Source organism: Photinus pyralis, unplaced genomic scaffold, assembly GCF_008802855.1.
Source record: "Photinus pyralis isolate 1611_PpyrPB1 unplaced genomic scaffold, Ppyr1.3 Ppyr1.4_LG1, whole genome shotgun sequence".
Taxonomy (NCBI): domain Eukaryota; kingdom Metazoa; phylum Arthropoda; class Insecta; order Coleoptera; family Lampyridae; genus Photinus; species Photinus pyralis.
This window is the reverse complement of record NW_022170249.1, coordinates 47,519,758-47,539,256: the sequence shown is the minus strand read 5'-3', so window position 1 is coordinate 47,539,256 and position 19,499 is coordinate 47,519,758. Positions and strand designations below refer to the sequence as shown.

The 19,499-nt window shown below is 36.5% G+C and overlaps 2 protein-coding genes across 3 annotated transcripts; one reads left to right on the top strand and one right to left on the bottom strand.

Moving 5' to 3' along the window:
* The first annotated feature begins 14,395 nt into the window (after nucleotides 1–14,395).
* On the top strand, nucleotides 14,396–18,213 carry LOC116160192. 2 transcript variants are annotated; one of them, XM_031473330.1, is made up of 2 exons: nucleotides 14,396–16,140; nucleotides 17,290–18,213. In XM_031473330.1, exons 1-2 carry the CDS (start codon nucleotides 16,048–16,050, stop codon nucleotides 18,097–18,099), a joined length of 903 nt encoding a protein of 300 aa, XP_031329190.1. In that variant the 5' UTR covers nucleotides 14,396–16,047; the 3' UTR covers nucleotides 18,100–18,213. The 2 variants fall into 2 exon arrangements, 1 of the variants encoding a protein (XP_031329190.1); XR_004143159.1 differs by lacking the exon at nucleotides 14,396–16,140 and adding an exon at nucleotides 16,917–17,025.
* On the bottom strand, nucleotides 16,587–18,294 carry LOC116160193. The gene is made up of 2 exons (XM_031473332.1): nucleotides 18,180–18,294; nucleotides 16,587–17,143 (listed from the first exon to the last, which is right to left on the bottom strand). The coding sequence occupies exons 1-2, from the start codon at nucleotides 18,252–18,254 to the stop codon at nucleotides 16,601–16,603; spliced, it is 618 nt and encodes a 205-aa protein (XP_031329192.1). The 5' UTR covers nucleotides 18,255–18,294; the 3' UTR covers nucleotides 16,587–16,600.
* Nucleotides 18,295–19,499: the final 1,205 nt, after the last annotated feature.

Here is a 19,499-nt window from a genome sequence, read left to right as displayed (position 1 = left end):
AATTTAGTGCTTCTAATTGATCCTCGAGCCTGTACGCTGTACGGCTGTTGCTGTGGCTTTTATTTATTTCTCTTATTCACTATACTTATTTTACAATTATTATATTACTTATTTACGATCAATCCTGACTCAAGTGCACTTAAAATTGCAAAATAAAAACTTTGTAAAATACTTTTGTATAATTTTTATTTTAAAAAATCTTAGGACTTTTTGGCGCCTAGGGCACTTGCCCGGTGGCCCTACTGTATGCCACGGCCCTGCTGTTGGCTTTGGCTGTTGTAGCTGATTTGGGCTTCACTTTATCTCCGTGAGTTCAGGATACTCCTGGGCCGCTTTTTGATTGTTTGTCGAGTACCAGCTATGGGGGCGATTGCTTTGATGGGATCTGCGTCGGAGTTGTCGATATTGCAGTACGTTCTTTCCGCCAACTGTCGCATGTGGTCTTTCAGAGTGGAGATGGCTAGGTCCGCCCTTAGCGTCTCGTTTCGCACAAACCATGGTGTTCTGACGATGGTTCGGAAGGTCTTTGACTGTGCCGCTTTTAGTCTCCTCGCGGTCGTGTCCGATACGTACGTCATCCAACCAGCAGATGCGTAGTCCCTGCGTTATATTCTTATATTCAAAGGATCTAATACCCAGTTTTGCTAAAAACAAATGTTTTAATTTGTAAAAAGTATACACTGAATTCCACATATATAGGTATATAATAAATCATTATAAAAAGTGTTTGTCCTTAAGAAAATTACAATTCATCATCCGTGTCGATCTGATTTATAGAAAGGCCAGCGACTGGTAAGTTTTTCCAAAAGGGTAACCTATTAACTGGAATAGCTGCAGAAAGCTTGGTTAACAAGCCATCTTTTCTTTCCTGTGATATACCTCGGTGCGTTTCAAGTGGTTTGGGAAGGTTTATACCTGATTTTAGAGCTTTGGCAGTTAAGAAATTTAGTGATATAAAGTCCTCATTAAGATTCTTTCTGTACGCCAGTGTGAAATCGCCTCTCGTAAATCTGACTTGAACCATAGACTGCAGGTAGGGTCGAGGAGTTGTCTTGTTTAACTTGTATTGCGATGAACAATCACGCCATTCGTAAAAATGTTCTAATTCCATAACACCAACAACCACATTTTTTCCAGCATTTTTAACGCAATCTTCAAAATCTTGAAAGTCATACACTTTACCTTTATTCTTTAGTGCATGCTCTACTTGGTGATGAAATTGATCAGCACTCATAAAGGTATGACCTGGTTCGAAATACTTTGGGTCAATTACCGTTGCAGAAATGTCACTCGAATTTATAATATAGACGAAGAAGGTAAACAATCCCCAGTTCTTATTTTGTGAACTGCAGTTATCAACCCAAATCGTTATAAACAGCACTATTTGAGCGGTCATTTAGCTACACCATTGCTGTGATGTACAATGCATTGCCGTCGCCTCTTAAGAGTTTACCAACTCGTCAGTTCATAAAACAATTGTTTAATCTTTTATTTCACTCTTTAATTTGATTTCGTGTTACTGTTGATTATTCCTGTTCGTATTGTCTTTTATCTTTCAATCTGTTCATTCATCATTTCACTATACTTTAGTAAGTAGTTATTCTAAAATAATTTTGTTTTCTTTCGCTGTTTTGCTCTGTACAAATATTCTCTGTTTTGTCATGGTGTAGATGGAAGAGCAGCGTTTTGCTGAATCTATGCCACGAGGCTCTAAAAAAATTTTTTTTTGGAATAAATATGATTATTATTATTACTTTCAATCATGGGTAAAGGGTAACTGTCCTTGGTGGTGTATTGGTTAACCTTTCTGAAATCAATACAAAAACGGTACTTTCCATTAGACTTACGGACCAAAACGACGGGCGAGGACCACGGGCTATTAGAGGATTCAATCACGCCTTCTGCAAGCATGGACGCGACCTCGCCTAGAAATGAGAGCAAAACAAGTTTTAATTATATTTATTATCAAATGTGCAACATATAGAAATAAATGAACAAAAATATTACAAGTACCTACAATCGAAATGTACAATTTAAAATATACAATACAAACCCGTTTCCACACCACCCAGGAGGTAGAGTTAAAGCGCGTTTTTTTTATCGTGGTTTCCCCAGGAGGCCTAATCCACGGAACGTATTTACAAGTTAAAACTAAATATTTACACTACGCTATGGAGAAAAACAATTAAAAAATAATGTTATATATTGTACGTTGTGGGTCTTGTTGATGATGGTAAACGGGTCCGGGAATGGTTTTATTTCAAACTGACTTAAGTAGAGGATGTGCGCGCTTCGCGTGGCGCCCGTAGGTGTCTGAACTATCGTGTTCCTGTTTGTAGTGATCGGCATGCGGCGTGGGTTTGTTATAGGGTGGTTCGCTCATGCGGGGGTAGGTGTCGTTATTCCACTAATTTTGTTTAGATACAATTTCTGTCTACATGCCATGTGCAGAGCAGCCTATGTTAACTTTAACCTTTACGAGCATATAAAGCATATAAAATGCAGTTTATTTTAATCACACCTGTTTTTTGGTTTGTTTGGTCCTACCAAACTCCTGATAAGTTATAAGTTAGTATCTAGGTAGTATACATATTTTGTCGGTACCAAATTTAAAGCGTTCTCGGAAATTTAGATATTAACATCAACGCAAAAACTTCATTGTTTAAAAGAGTTTCATTATCCGCTATGTCTTGTCCTTTATAATAATAGCAAAGGACACTGTTCGTTGAGCGTAAGAAATTCTTTCACCCAAATCTGCATCATTTTGATGACGTTTAGTGTCATATTCAATCTTGTAATCTCTTACAATATTTGTTATAGATCCTTTGTTTTAATAATACATAATCGTTTATTACTGTTTTGTTGTGTCTCTGATGATGTCTAATATATGATTGAAAGTAATTCCGCCAGAATGTGGGAGCAATTTTATCGTGCCACAAAACACCAAAAAAACAACGAATAAATCGTAAAGCAGTAATATAATGGATAATTTCATGTTTTCGTTATACACTTTATGTTGCTTTAGAGTCCGCCTAAGTTTAAAAACGTGTCGTGTTTATTTTTAGTTTATATTCCTTATACTGTTGTAATATGATGGATCTAAGGTGCCATGTATTTTTATAAATAAATACATCTTGATAATCCAAGGTTCTATGTTTATTTTGTATAATGTTTATAAAATTAATTAACAATAAATATTTTATAAATTTACGAGTAACTATTGCCACGTAAGATTAATTATCGTAACGGTAGCGAAGTATACTATAAACAAAAAGGATGTCATAGTTTTAGCATGATGAAATTTCAAACGCAATGTTCTCAAAAAGTTTTTGTAACATATAACTCCAAGCAAGCGAATTGTCAGTATTGCTGCTGCTGAACATATTTCCGATAAATAAAGACGACGCTCCTTGTGCACTATATTCCGTAGCATGAAGGGTCAAGCTATTTTCTTCTTCTGTTTGAAATGTTGAGTATGTCGAGACTGTTAATTTGAACTCAAAATCTTTGGCGTATCCTGCAATATATCATCTATTAAGAGCGATGCAACGCGATTGAATTTTAACCGTATGTAAGGGTTTCGTGCATTTTTAAGAATTTGCCCATTTTTTTATTATGCAGACAAGGGACGAAACTACGGACGTGTAGAAGCACTTTTTAAATAATTGTTATATAACGAAAGATAACCGGCGCTAAAGTTTACTTAATTTTGATCATATTCAAATTGAAATAGAAAGTATACTAGAGTTAATTTTGAAAAAGTGTTTGTACAGTACGTAGTTTCATCCCTCGTCTGCACAAGAATTCGTGCACGGAACCCTTGTAACTACGCGGTTTGCAAAATTTTTCGTAGTTTGTGGCGCCGCTCATCGACATATGCAAAACCAAATAGACGTCGAATGAAACGTATTCAGGAAATTTTTTGTACCTACTTAGGGCTACTTTAGTTAAGCTTCATTCATACAGTGGCGGATCTAGACATATTTTTCGGGGGGCCCGGTGCTTTTGTGGATTTTCAAAATAAAAAAATAAACGCCAAGTTAATTTTTTTATTTATAGAGAGTTCATGCGCGAAAATTGTACGCCGCTTTAGGGTAAAAGGTTGTCCATGCCAAACTCCCAATCGGGGAAAATGATGTAAATTTTTTATATAGACGGGGGGGTCACCGGCCCCCTGTGACCCCCCCCCCCCTAGATCCGCGCCTGCATTCATATGTATATTAATAACTCAAGTGTTGAAAATGAACAATTCTGTATTTTTATTACCTTTTTTTATAATTATAATTAAATAAAATTATCCGGATTATGGATCTCGTTTTCGTTTCCTGTTTTCTATTGCCCTTAAAATATGAGTAGTTTCAGGATCCCGAATTTCCATGTTTCGCGTTTGTCGCGGATCAACTAATTTGGGCAATAGGCAGTCCATATCAAAGGAGCACAATTTTTCTTCCGTTTCACTTTTCCAAAACTCGTCGTTCTTAAATATAGAGAGCCATTTTAGCAAAATTAATAAACTTGTCAAAAATCTATCAATTTTACAATTAGGGTACACCTATCGTACTGTATAATTTTTTGTTCAATCCTGTCTCATCTGCGTATGTACCTTAATTTGTTTACGTAGAATTAATGGACTTACCAACGTGTCTTTGATTAGCTCGCGTATTTTCTTTGAAAAAATTCTTAAAAGATGGTTCTTGCACTCTAGCTTTTCTACTACAGTTGTTTCATAGGCCGTCAGTAATTAGCTTGTTATAAATTATGCCATACATTTCTAGGCTTCTGGAAAAGCCTTCTGCAACTATGTCCGCCTCCATAGCAGCCGATGAACGACTCCAGTTTTTATAACATTTGTGGGGTGATGACAGCTCTTTCAGATATTTTGCAGATAGTGCAGAATTTATTTCTAACGCCTAAAAAAGGCACTTTCTTCGTTTGATATCCAATGATTACGGCTGCCCGTGCCAGAGAATTAAAATTGGTGTGGTACGACCTTTTGGACCAAGTATCATCAGAGACAACAGTAATTAACAGAATTCCGTTTTTATCCACATTTTTATCGCGTAAGGCGATTTCCTTTTCTTCTTCGGCGGCTTCTCTCATTGCTGTAAGACTAGCTATCCCATACGCGTCCCAACACAATGGCGTCCATATACAGGGTGACAATTTGAAAACTTACCACCCCCCATATCTTAGTAAATAAACGAGATATTTAAAAAAATCAAAATCCGTTTCGGTAATTCGGAGGGGGAATCACAATGACATAGTTGGCGACGCACCCCCTCCAACCCCCTGCGCCCCAGCCACCCCAACTTTTAAATCTTAAATAGTGACCCCCCCATGTGTGATACGTCGTTGGAAAGCTCTGAAAAAATGCTTTCCAACCATACCAAATAGCATTACATTTAGGTTAGTAAATATCGTGCAAATCAAAAAATAAACTAATATGATACATTTGAAATCTGTCGTATTTAAAACGCAACCGACGAACATAGACGAACTAAGACAGAGAATAATTCAAGAATGTCGAAATATTGCAAAACCAACATTTGAAAAGGTTCGACAAGAGTTTGAGAATAGATTATAACTGGCGATCAAAAATGAGTTGATGTCGAGTCGGCTTTGGAAGTTCAAGTTAAATACGATTTTCCATGTTTATTTTTTGATTTGCACGATAATTACTAACCTAAATGTAATGCTATTTGGTATGGTTGGAAAGCATTTTTCCAGAGCTTTCCAACGACGTATCACACATGGGGGGTCACTATTTAAGATTTAAAAGTTGGGGTGGCTGGGGCGCAGGGGGTGTGAGGGGGTGCGTCGCCAACTATGTCATTGTGAGTCCCCCTCCGAATTACCGAAACGGATTTTGATTTTTTTAAATATCTCGTTTATTTACTAAGATATGGGGGGTGGTAAGTTTTCAAATTGTCACCCTGTATAGATGGAAATATTTTATTATGAAAATGCGATTACCTTTATTGAAGGTGTTTCAAAGTTTGAATTTATTCTTCTACTCGATTTATCCGCTTTCGAAGTACCAAATTTTATGTATATAGAACATAAAAGAAAACTCTTTCTTCCTGGTGGTATTTTTAAACTTTTACTGATACAAAACACATGTCTGACATCATTCCCACGCCATGACCAGATAAGCAACCCATCATACACTTCTTTTTTGTACGTTGTTTCCAACAGCCACCACCACAGGTATGTACGATATCGTTCCGACCCTTTCACAGCTGCATACATCTATTGTTTGCAACCCTGCCAGTAGGTGGTTGTGTAATGCTTGCAAAATTGTTCACAATTTTTCTAAAGTATCCCGCCAAACCCAGAAATTGTCCGACTTTTTTCACATTACTTCGTACAGGCATCTTTTAAATGGACAACACTTTCCTGCTGTCGAACGCCAGATGATGATATGTCCTGTCCCAAATAATCTACGTTTCTTGGAAGAAACTACATTTTGACAATTTGAAGTCCGTTCAAAATCGGATTCAATAATTTTTGGAATTCTGCCGGATCCGAAAGGCACGTTCAAAAACTCATAGGGTCCATCGAGCGTCACAAATGCGGTGTATTCCATTGAATCTGGACATGCATTGATACTTGATAGTATCCCGAAGCCAGGTCTGGTGTGATGTAAAATTGATATCCTACTGATCTGTCACATCTATCAATGGCAGTGGATGTTTGAATCCGTAATAATTTTAAATGAACTCTCTAATCATGGCTTTGACCACACCCCTTCCACAGGGTAAACGATACGGAAGATAGACAATAGGTTTTACGGTGGATATAGGTACTTTATACTATTTGCCTATGTTCCAGAGGCAAAAAATCGGATAGATTCTCTTACCTAAAATTATATCGAAACGATGGTATTCTTCAGAGAGTTCCTAAAAGATATATCAATGCGAGAAATTGTATTTTAATCGTTTACCGTTACCGTTACATGATCATTTATAATTTGAACAAGATGGCGCCAAATCATTTGGTAAGTCAAATCGTTAATCCAACGCATCCCCTTTATGTAACGTGGGGCTTGTAAAAACACCAGCTCCGCACAAACTTACCGTTACAACTTCTTTACTTAGCTTAACTTGAACTGTTTTTTTAAATATTGGTAACGAAAATGAGTTCAGAAATGTCATAATTGTTATTATATAACATGCACATAATTTTAACATATTTTGAATGAGAATGAAGAAAAACCGTAATGTTATTACAAGGTCAAAAATAATGAGGATGGGCAGGATTATCCCATTTGGTTTTAAATTTGTACAATGACAACTGTACAAGTAGTCAATACTGTTCTCCTTCAATAGGGTACTTTAAATGAAAGACGTGATAGCAGCAGAAACAAACATCCATGTACACCTTTAGAATCGATGGTACAATATAAAAGGTAGGTATTATCAACACTTACATATACATGGTTAATTATAGTACCGGTTCGCTCACCAATAATAAATTGTTGTAGAACTAATCTTTCTTTTCATAATTTATCTCGCTTTTGTCTTGCATTCTTCCTGGTAACTAAAAAATTCCGTACCTAGCGTATAACAATTCCTTCTCTACATTCTTGAACTATTGATTCCATTGGTTTTTATTTCACTCACATGTTCTCTTACGTCTCTGGAATTCAATGTGGAAGATATTTCTTGTATTCTGTTATGTAGGTTAAAGTCGTAGCAAGTAGTCCCTTCTGAGGATAATTTCGACATCCGTCCTGTTAGAAGGGGACCCTCTGGCGGCGGCGAGATTGGGCTTGTTTTTCAGTTTCAGCATACCATCGGTCCAACCCTTTGCCTGATTTCAATCGTTCTCCAAGGTCTGTTTAAAAAAGCACTCGTCAGTAGTTGTGGAAAGAATAGTACAGCGGAGCTGACTATTTAGTCCTTATGCTGCTATTATTCGTTTTGAAATAGATTCCGAATGAGGAACTTATCAAATATTTGGATATTTTGACAATAATACTGCTCGTGCTTCTTCTCAAGCGCGTCCTTCACAAGTTGGTTCCATCTCACAGCGACTTACCTCCTTACCGTAAACGACCAGATGTGTCTTACTTCTGGGATAAAATTTAAACAAGAATTTCGCATTACCTAAAATGGAAAAATAACGCAGATACAAATTCAAATGAAACGAACCAACTCTGTGCTTCGTAAATAATCCCCCGAATTTACTTAATAAATATTTCTTATAAATAGGATGTCCCGTCATTATTTTTGGTGTTTAGACCGAAGTATCGTTTCCACAACAATATCTTAATGTAGAAATCAGTATTACTTACAGTTACCTGATCAATACTATTGTAAATGATTAGCATTGCTTTCATTCTTATAGAGCAATGCTATCACGAGATTATAGGTTTACTTTTGATAATAACTGAGCATGTGCCAGCAGTGGTTAGAAAACACTTACAGATAAAATACACTTTCTTTTTGCAATATCAACTAAACCAATTTACGCTATCTCAGCGATATTACAATACTTCAATTATTAAACAAGAATCAACCATGAAATATAGATCTGCCACGTAACATTTATCTCTTGTTTATTCAACTTTATTTCTAAGAGTGATTTAAGTGATAAATAAAGGATGATAATTAAATTTTTTTTAATTTATATCTAAATTCCTACTAATTCACTGTTAATGAACAATTACTCTGTGATTAAAAACAGGAACTTCAAAGTTACTGCGCTAGTATGTACTCTAGTTTGATTTTATTCAAACAAGTTCGAAAAGACGTCATCAACGACTCTTTTTTTTTAAATCGGTTACAGAACAAGGCATACTAAAACTATTTTTTATCCGTAACCACGCATCGTATACCGCATTTCGGATTATCAACTAGCAATTCCAACAGATAGACGCTTATCAGGACAACAGATTCCATTGCCGTTTGTTTTTGTAAGGGATGATGCTTTTCCTCTTCGACGACACTTAATCAAACCGTACCCAGGAGTTCAAGTCAAACGCAGCAAGGAACGCATTTTCAACTACAGGCTTTCTAGAGCTCGTCGCACTGTTGAAAATGCGTTTGGTATCTTAACTTCGGTTTTCCGTATATTTAGAAGCCCAATGCTATTGCAACCGGAGAAAGTATCTACCATTATAATGACATGTGTCCTCTTGCACAGTTTTTTAAGGCAAAGTAAATCCTCCTCAAATAGTTACACTCCGCCTGGTAATGTTGATACCGAAGTAAATGGAGAAGTAATTCCAGGTTCCTGGAGAAATGAGCAAGCCGATACATCATTTTTACCATTCACCAAAATCCCCAGAAAGGCCACAATGGAGGCGAAGAATTGTCGTGACATGTTTGCAAAATATTTCACAACAGAAGATGGTAGAGTAGAATGGCAAGGCGAATATTGTTAGCACTTCTTTGCATTGTTGCGTACCGAAAGAAATATATGTAGTTATCGATATATTGATGTAACGATAATTATCGATGATAAATGTTGTGGTAAGTACAGCCAGCCGGAAAATACTTAAACTAGCGTTTTCAAACTTTCACAATTGTATTGGCAATTACTTCATTTTTATCTAATAAAAATTGCAATATGAAATTTAACTAAATGAGCTCATTGTCTTTTCTTAACCGAGCATCATATATTTATTTAAAGTGAATAAAAATATACTTTACCTCTTCTGTGCGTAACGTCGCATGAGGTTTTCCAAAGCTTTTCAAGAAGTTATGCATGATTGGGAAAGCAAACCACGTGGGTTTGTAGATGTCATCTGCTCCACTTCGGGAAGGTGCAGTATTCATTTTTTTCTTTATGGTACGATAAGTTGCCATGAGAGACTCCTTTTTTTTTTAATTCGGTCACTGTAACCTGTATACTCATTTCAGATTTGATCGCACTCCACGCGTCTGCCACTGCATTTCTATTTTTATGGGCCTCGTGTTGAGGGTTCCAAATTACGGGATGTTTTTCGTATAATTGTAAAAACTCAATAATGGCACTATTAGTCCACTCCATGTTGGACCACAAACACAAACAACAACTTGAACGACAAACGTTTTACAAATGTGTGTAGCTTGAAAAATCGATTCGCAAATAACTGCGTCGATTCGGCAAACTTCCCTTTGATTCGGGTACAATTTACCGACTTTTATCCGAACCTGGACGAACGCAAACGTTGGGCGAGTTTGGCAAACGTGTCACCGTACACACTACTTGACAAACTTCACAAACCACAAACGTTTGTCTAGTTTGCCATAGTCTGGGGCCGGCTTAAGCTATTTGTCAAATGGCAATTATATTTCAAGCCTCGTTCTTCGAGATTACACATACGTAGTACCATGTTTTCGTACATCAAGCCACTAGTTCAAAGCATGCTTAAAAGTTTTCAACCTCCCGCTCTCCTCACACCCGCCGACGGCCCGGTCGGTCTCGTTTCCCCTAACCTTCATACTTGTTTTTAGTGCGCGTCAAGCTACATCGGTGTTGTTATATTACGATTAAACCTTTTTTTTTGTTGATAAATATGAGTAGTTTGAAGGATACGGAGTTATTAGATCGATTAAAAAGATTAGAAGATAAGTGTTTTAATCGACGTGCGAAAAAGCGTCCACGTGTGGTGCGACCGTTATCCTCCAGCTCTGAGTCAGAGAATGAAGAGTACAGCGGACCAACTATTTCCCCTTCGTTACATGACGAGCCGTCAACACATAGTCGTTGGCATCTAGAAAACTTTACAGGTTAGTTGTATTTATTTTTACTTAGCTACCTGATGTATAGATGAAAAGGAAAGCACGATTTGAAATTTATTACGTATTTAGCTAGTGATATTGTATTGTTTGAGTTCTTTCTTAAGAAGAAACATAAACAATTATTTACAAGGTGAGCTTATTCATTAGATAAGACATACCTTAACAAGGCAATGGGAAAAATACTGTTTTTTATTGGGCCATAAAGCTGACACGAGAGGTCAGATAGGTACCAAATGCAAATTTGCTTTCCCAATTTCTCATACCTGTGTATCATAGTAATATGCCTTCCTCTAACTTCCTCTAATATACCTTTGAAACAAAAAAATTATCTCACTTCAGTTCAGCTTCATCCTTAAAATCCTTCATCCCCCCTCCCACGCCCCCCCAACCACGGTAGGAATAGATATTTAAAGAGGAATAGAACACATAATATATAATAAGCGTTGTACTCTCTGACTAACTTCACAATCGCCACAAGAGCGTTTAATTATCTATTTCTACCACGCGGGGGAGGGGGGAGGGGAGGTGAAACTGAACTGAAGTGAAACAATTTTTTAATTTTAAAAGTATATTAGAAAGCGCTACAATCTCACAGGGATTCAAATATCCCCACTAGCAAGGGTTGAAAGTTGAATTATTATGCATCCCCTTTGGTAAGGGTGCAGGGTAGGGGGGTTTATACCACGATAAGTTCAAGATATTTTCTCATAAAACTCTTAATTATAAAAATAAAGTATAAAATTTGGTTAAAACATCTACATAGAAATTTCAGAATTCTTCAAAATACAGGGTCCGGCAATGAAACGGGAAGATTTGGGGTGGGGCTTGCAGCGGGCGGTGAAGTGGTAGGGAGGACAGTCACAGACCTGTCGGGACCCTAGTGGCTTGCCATTTAGTCTACAATGGAGCGTTGGACGGGTGAGCATCGCGGTTACGCAATTAAGGCTTATTACCAAAATGGCGAGAGTTTAATGCAAACGCGTCGAGATGTTAGACGGCATTTTAACATACCGCGTAACCAACCGGTTCCGTCAGACCATGCGATTCGAATGTGGCTAAACAACCTCGAGCAAACTGGATCGACGTCTAGAGAAAGAGGTGGTAGTGCCAGAAGGATTCGAATCCCTGAAAATATTGAACGTGTTCGACTCCATGAGTGCATACGTGTCAACGGAGGCCATTTGACAGATGTAATTTTCAAAAAATAATGTTTTTTAACATTGTATATCAAATGGCTACTCTTTTATTTCCCAGTATGGTATTACTAATTACCAAAAAAATATTTTTTCGATAATAAAATTATTTACGAAATCTTCCCGTTTCATTGCCGAACCCTGTATAACCAACTCAAGCTCTATATCTTTTTTAACAAACATTATACAAAAAAGTAGTGTATATCAAAGTTCTGTAGAATTTTATAGTCTACAATTTCTGATAACAATATTTTTTTGAAAAATGAATCTATACAAAGATATGACTGAAAAACTAAAAAACCAACCAAATTTCTTTGGTTTTAAGGGTGGTGCGGGGGATGCACAAGGTGTGGGAGGTCGAAAACTTGGATTCTTAACCACCAGATATTCTTTCATGACATGCAAAAAAAATTGGAACTACTTCTCGTTTTGCAGGGAATGGTCCATTTTCAGTCTCTATTTCCTGGACTAATGTAAAACCTCTCGCCTCTAACCAACACATAGGTTTCGACACGTTTTGTACAAACGCTTATTATTATTTTGTCACCAAGGAGGATTGAGCGTATGTCCATTTCTAGGTGTGGAGTTCTTAACCAAATGGTTTCCGGTGATCTTATTTTGGCAGATAAAGGTTTCCTTATCAAAGATATTTTACCAGAAGGTGTATCTTTAAACATTCCACCATTTTTAAGTAGGTACTCCCCAGTTCGCAGAGCAGCAAGTGTACGAAACTACAAAAATGGCAAAAGTTAGGATACATGTAGAAAGGACTATCTGATATTATATATATATATATATATATATATATATATATAAAAGTAAAATACTAAACGTGCCTACAAAACTTTCCTTGGATCAATGAAAACCTGCAATGTGTTAGAATTGCTTCAAAACCATCTAATTTTGTTTGGAGGTGTTATAATATGTGACAACAAAACTAAATTAACCAACACAATAACAGAAGCTGACAGTGTTCCAGCTTTGGGCTTTGGAAAGAAAATTGAGATTAATTTTCAACATGGTGATAAAATGATGTATTCCAAAACCAATACCTATTCGAGTATTTACCTACATGTCATGTAAATTTTGATGATTTTAAATATAATATGGATTTTGGAATTGAGGGGCCCAGTGCAAGAACCGGCTATCTCCACTTTTTTGTGAAATTGATTTATCTATATGGAGTTATACTTGTTTACGTTCTGCATCATTTGGTGTAAGAACAGGGCATCTCCTGCCAGTAGTCACTTAGTTATGATGATTTGTGGAGATGCCTGAAATATTTTTCCGTGCAATAATCAGGTATCTCCAGGAGATACCCTTTTCTTGCAGAGTACCAACGTGCAACTTTATACTGCGTCGCATCCGGGCGCAAGTCATATGTTTTGATGTGTCCTATTAAAGATTTGAAATTTTAAAAAAAGGAGAAAATCCTTCCTTACCTGATGCTGATGAAGCACTATACACCAAACAACGCATTTTAAAACCAAAAAAATTCAAGCATTTAATGGAACTAGCAAAGGAGTATGTACCACAAAATGATATGTGGTTGTAGAATAATATAGAACAGGCACAGAACCAAGCTGAGGCAGAAAAATCAGGAAATACAGACTCCGACCATTCCGATTATGACACTGAATAATATAAAACACTTTGTTTGATTTGTTGCATTAGATTGAAGTGTAAATGGGCCTTACGTATTTTTCTTTTATTATTAATAAAACATGTTTACTTATGTTCTTCCTTATTAACACACCCGTTTACTTACAAAAAAATAATAATTTAGACAGTGCGTTATTTATTTTATATTACTGGGCAAAAAGCAGGTATTTCCAATATATATATTTTTTTTTCTCAAAACTGAATACTCAAAAAAGAACAAAGAAAATCTTAATCACCGTTATTTACAGCTACGCGTATGGTTTTATAGAATACAAATTTATAGCAACGTTTTTTACGCCTCCTGTAAAATTTTAAAAAGTGGAGATACCCGGTTCTTGCACTGGGCCCCTCAATTGGAAATTCAAAAATTTTGGAATTGAGTAATTGCCTATCTTTTAATTAAAAAAATACCAAAAAAAGTGGCACAAGGAAGCAAAAAAAAGCTGTTATTTTCAAATAAATCAGATTCAAAATTTTTTGTTTGGTGACTAAATTTGTGTCCCTTCTTTAATTTTCCTTTGAGCAACTAGAACGCTTAAGAGGCTGTACTTACATGATTTACCTTTGAATATGTATTTTCTGATTTTGAGTCAATAAACGATAAAAGGATGAAACCTTTGATTGTTCATGGTTCCTGACAAAAAAATTAAAGAGCAAACACAATTGTGGAGGTGCACCCTCTTGTTTATTTGAGAAACAATGTTTCTTTTGGTTCCTCGACCAATTTCAGTGGTTGTTGCTAGGCCAAATCTACAGTCTGGTAAATCCAGACTCAAATCAGTCTGGGAAAGTGGCGATTACTCACTCTCACTGCTGGAAAATTTATCCACGCTATTAGCAGTAACATGCATATCTTGAAACCTTGAGGAGCCACTAGCAGTATCCAAACTATTTGTATCTGATAAGAAACATTAAATGTTACCATCTATATGTGTGCTATCCTCATTGCCCACTACGTAATCAGGATCACTATCACTACTATTTGCATATGGATCACTCTCACTACTCGAAAACTCTACATTACTCATGGATGATTTGTTAATCATACTATTCATATATTTGCTCACCTAACACAACACCTCAAAACAAAATTTTTAAGGTTAGATTCTCTTCGCCGTTGGGAGAAAAAATCGGCAATGTGAGTAACAATTGGACCTTTTGGATCAGATTCATATATTTATCTGAATCGTTGCCAACTAATCCCATAGTCCACAATTGTCGAGGATGGAAAGGATATTTAGTATATATTTTATTTAAAGTCTGAGCTGCCTGGAATTTCGAAGAGCCGTAGCAGTTCCGTATATGAAAATAACCGCCTGCAGCAAGCGTAATACTAAAGCTCAGTTTTGGGTACAAGATACGATGGCTTGAAGCGCCTCCTTAATTTGCGTAATGAGCAACGACGCTGCCAACAAAAAAACTGCAAGACTACATCTTAAGTCGTACTGTGCGCAATGTAACGTCACTCTTTGGGCAAAATGTATTGTTCCATACCATACTAAATGATGTAATACATAAATAATTATAACAATAAATATAATTTACAATCAATTATTTGTACGTATTACTCTACCAATGTAAAAATAATGAATTTGATATAATAGGCAAATATTTTTAGCATGGATCTTGGAAGTTCCCAGTGATCTATATTGTGTAGATCACCCCATATGGCCTATACCTAACCAGAGTTTTTTTAATTTTTTTTCTAGCTATAGGGATGTAATTTAATTCAATTTCCAAAGATTTTTCTCGATTTTCGAAAAAAAAATCTTTGGGCTGTAGTGGGGTAAGAAGGTGCTACGTAATCAGTTTGTCCTCCGACTGCGGAACCAAGCAATGCAAAGTCGTCTATTGGAACATAAGGATTTAAGATGCGAGCGCCTTCCGGGATAGGACCTTGTCAATAATGCTGGATAAAAAGTTAACGTTTCGCCCACTTTCATTAAAGGCGCGTATCCACTGGCATTACATTTGTAGCAACATTTGTAAACGTTTGCGAATATTGTTAAACAGCCTTGCAAAACGAAGTACCCACCGATCAGAACATGTTGTTTGAAATTGTTCACAAAGCAGTTTTGAGAGCGTTTGTCGCGTATCCAGGTTTTTTTATTTTGAGGAAAACCGAGAATAGAAAAATTGTAAAAATGGCCCCGTTAAGTAGACAGAAACTTGCCGCCTGTGCTGCATTAGTATTTTGTGCACTAATAGAAAAAGAAAAGAAGAAAAAAAGAAGGAAACATGGATTTTGGGTGTCTCATTTGATTTCTGATATCAAAAGTGACAGGAGTAGCTTATTCAAAAATTTTACTTGAGTTTCGCCAAGAGATTTTGATTTTCTGCTCTCAAGAATTTCTCCAGAAATATCTAAAATTGACACGAACTACCGAGAGTGCGTCTTTGCCGAAATTAGACTGGCCATCACACTTCGCTTTCTAGCGACAGGAGATTCCTATGTCAGTCTTATGTACCTCTTCAGAGTTTCGAAGCAGCTCATTTCTAGAATAATTCCTGAAGTATGTGCCGCCATCATGAAAGCATTAGCGAGCTATGTAAGGGTAAGTAAATAACCATATAATAAATTTGACCTTTATTGAGAAAACTAGTTACTGTTGAAATGACATTTTTGACATACGTCCAGTGCGGTTTTACTCAGCGTATAGATCATACCTATCTATGCGATGATATAAATGGTATTTTATTTTTATAAGTAATTAGTATTTGTCTGTGATTGAAATGGATTGAAGTTTGCTAAATAAATAGTTTCCTGCATTCATGGATGCAGATTCTAGGTCAGGATTTTCATCTGGAAAGTTTGTTTCCCAATGGTCATTTTCTTGTGGCTGCTGACAACTGGTGGTATATGTTGCGTTGCTACTTGCATTTCGATGGGCTTCGAGCTGTTGAAGGATTCCTGAAGTTGGCAGAACATTAGTGAGTAAAGTTAAGTTTCGTTGTGGTTGCTGCGAGGGTTGCTGATAGCTGGCGAACGATGCGCTAGTGTTAGCACTTGTATTTTCATGGGTACGGAACTGTGAAGCATGATCGGAATAATGAGAGCTTGAACCAGCAGGTGAAGGAGCAGGGGTAGTTAGTGCATGTGCTAGCAGAAGTAACGCTTCCAGAAGATGACAGATGACCAGAGGTGTTCTTAGGCACCACATCGTCGTAACGTCCCATATCAGCATTAAAGAGGATATTACTAAACATGTGCTGTACCATGGCCTGTGTTCTTTGACTGTAAGTACGTAGCTTTGATGCGATATGCTCCCCATAAATATCACAAGAATCCCGGTCTTGAGCTGACCGCATAATATCGACTACTGCAGAAATACGAGGATCCTCGTTTGGGACGTTTGAATTTTCCTTATTCCGTTTCGCTCGTTTTGCTTTTTGCAATTGTGAATTTGGTAATTCATTTGTAGACGTTGCAGAAGTAGATGGTAATGGTTCCTCTTCTAAGGCTTTTTTTTGATTAAGTTCTGGTTCTGTTCTTTCTCCAATTGGTTCACTGTTTTCATTGTATACTTCTTCGGCAACTACTTCATTATCATCAATAACCTGAAAAAAAAAATGCAAAAATAAAAAATGTTTAATAACAAAAATAATTAAAATATGCATATTCTAAATTAACGTTGAGGTGAAACACATATTTTAAATTGACGCAAACAAACGCATACAAATAAAAAACAATTCTTTCTTTGCAGATGCCAGAAACCGAAGCGGAATGGTTGCAGACATGCGAAGAATTTGAAACGTTATGGAATTTTCCACAATGCATTGGCTCGATTGTTGGGAAGCATGTAGTTTTACAGTGCCCTAAAAAAACCGGAAGTGACTTTTTTAATTATAAGTCGTTTTTCAGCATCGTTCTCTTTGCCCTAGTTGATGCTAATTATAATTTTCTATATGTTGGTGTTCAAGGAAGAATCTCAGACGGAGGAATTTTTAAAAACACAGAGTTGTATGAACGTCTTCAAAATAATGCTTTAAATTTGCCATTACCAAAACCGTTGCCTGGTCGCGAGAAAGCTATTCCCTACGTAATTTTAGGAGACGAAGCGTTTGCCCTGGCTGATAATTTAATGAAACCTTATTCAGGAATTTATGAAAAAGGTTCAATACAAAGAATTTTCAATTACAGGTTGAGTCGAGCACGCCGAGTAGTGGAAAATGCTTTTGGTATCCTAGCATCTGTCTTTAGAGTTTTAAGAAAACCAATGCTTCTAGAGCCACATAAAGCAGAATTAGTTGTGATGACTTGTATATATTTGCACAACTTCTTACGCAAAAGTAAGTCTTCAGCAAATATTTATTGTGCACAAGGAGCCCTGGATAGTGAAGTAGAAGGGAAAGTTATTCCTGGTGCTTGGAGAAATGATACTGAAATGTTGTCCCTGATTAATATTAAAAAAGTTCCTCGAAAGTCTGCAAAAATTCCTCAGGAAATTCGTGAAGAATTTGCAGCATATTTTTCCAGCAATGGAGCTATTCCATGGCAAAATGAACATGCTTAGCTAAACGTACAGTGTTAGTGTTTTTGTAAAGAATGAGTTTTCGCTTGTAAAATTAGAGTAAAATAAAAAATATTTCTCACCTCTGAATCTTCTATTTGGGAATGAATCATCTTTTTTGTACTGCTGACAGATTTCCTGCATTTATTCTTATCCATAAGAAATCCAAATGCCTCATAGGCAAACCAGTGGCTTGTGTATACCTCCTCCCGCCCTCCAAATTTTCAGTTTTATTGTTGGCCATCCTTATTAATAGTAAGCCTGGATCCACATGGGTACGTGATCACGGTTTTAAAAACACAAAAAACTGCACTCTAAAGCGATAATGCTGGAAGCTCCTCCAACTTTCATGTCAAAACATATAACAAGAAAAACAGGTTCACTAAATATACAGACCTTTTCCTGTTCCCAAACTTTGAGTTTCTTTGTTTCTTTCTCTTCTAAATGAAGTTGTCAACGAGTTTATTTTAGCCTTTACAATATCGATGGTTGCATTCATATTTTTGGCTATATCGGCCCAGGCGTCATGTTTCTTAATTTTATTATAATAAAAACCATGTCTGGCATTCCATAGTTCCGGTTTTTGTCTATATAAATTTATTAAGTAAATACACTGCTCGTGGTCCCATTCCGTAGTAATATCCATCGTAAATAAACAAATTAAATAAAAAAATAATGATTATTGTTCGAGTTATTGATCAATCACTTCAACCACAACTTTTAAACACTAAATACAAGTAAACAAACACTTATCGGATCTATTTATCTACAAACGTAGAATATCGCGTCTCCACTAAAATCAGGCAGAAATCCACAAACAAGTCAAATCCTTTGAAGTTACCGACTTTTCGCGGAACAGTGACAAACGCCTGCAAACGTTTGCAAATGTAAGTGACCGACGTATCCACCGGATAAACATCGTGTTTGTAAACGATTGCAAATGTTTCTAAACGTTCCGTTTGTCAGGTGGATACGCGCCTTAAGAGGCTAGAGGGAAGCATTTAACCGTAAAAAAAACAGTCGAAATTGCGAAAAGTATGGAGGTGTCTTAAAGAGATACACCTCATATACACATGTTCACGGAGGGACAGTACAATCCATTGCACCAGGGTATAAAAACTCGTAAGGTTTAAAACCATTTCCAGGTTCAGAAGGCTAACAAAACATTTTGTTACAGGTGTCGAGATAGTAATGATGTAGCATCTAAATGCGGGAAGAAAGCTAATTACAAATTTTCTGGCAGAGTTACAAGTAAAAGAAGGCCCAACGCCAATTTTCGTTAAAGCACGTAAAGTTCCTTCTGCACTTGTACCCAAAGAAGAATTAGAAACGTTGGAGAAAGAGAGGGTTAATTAAAGTAAATAGATCAGAATGGGCAACACCTATTGTCCCAGTTGTGTAAA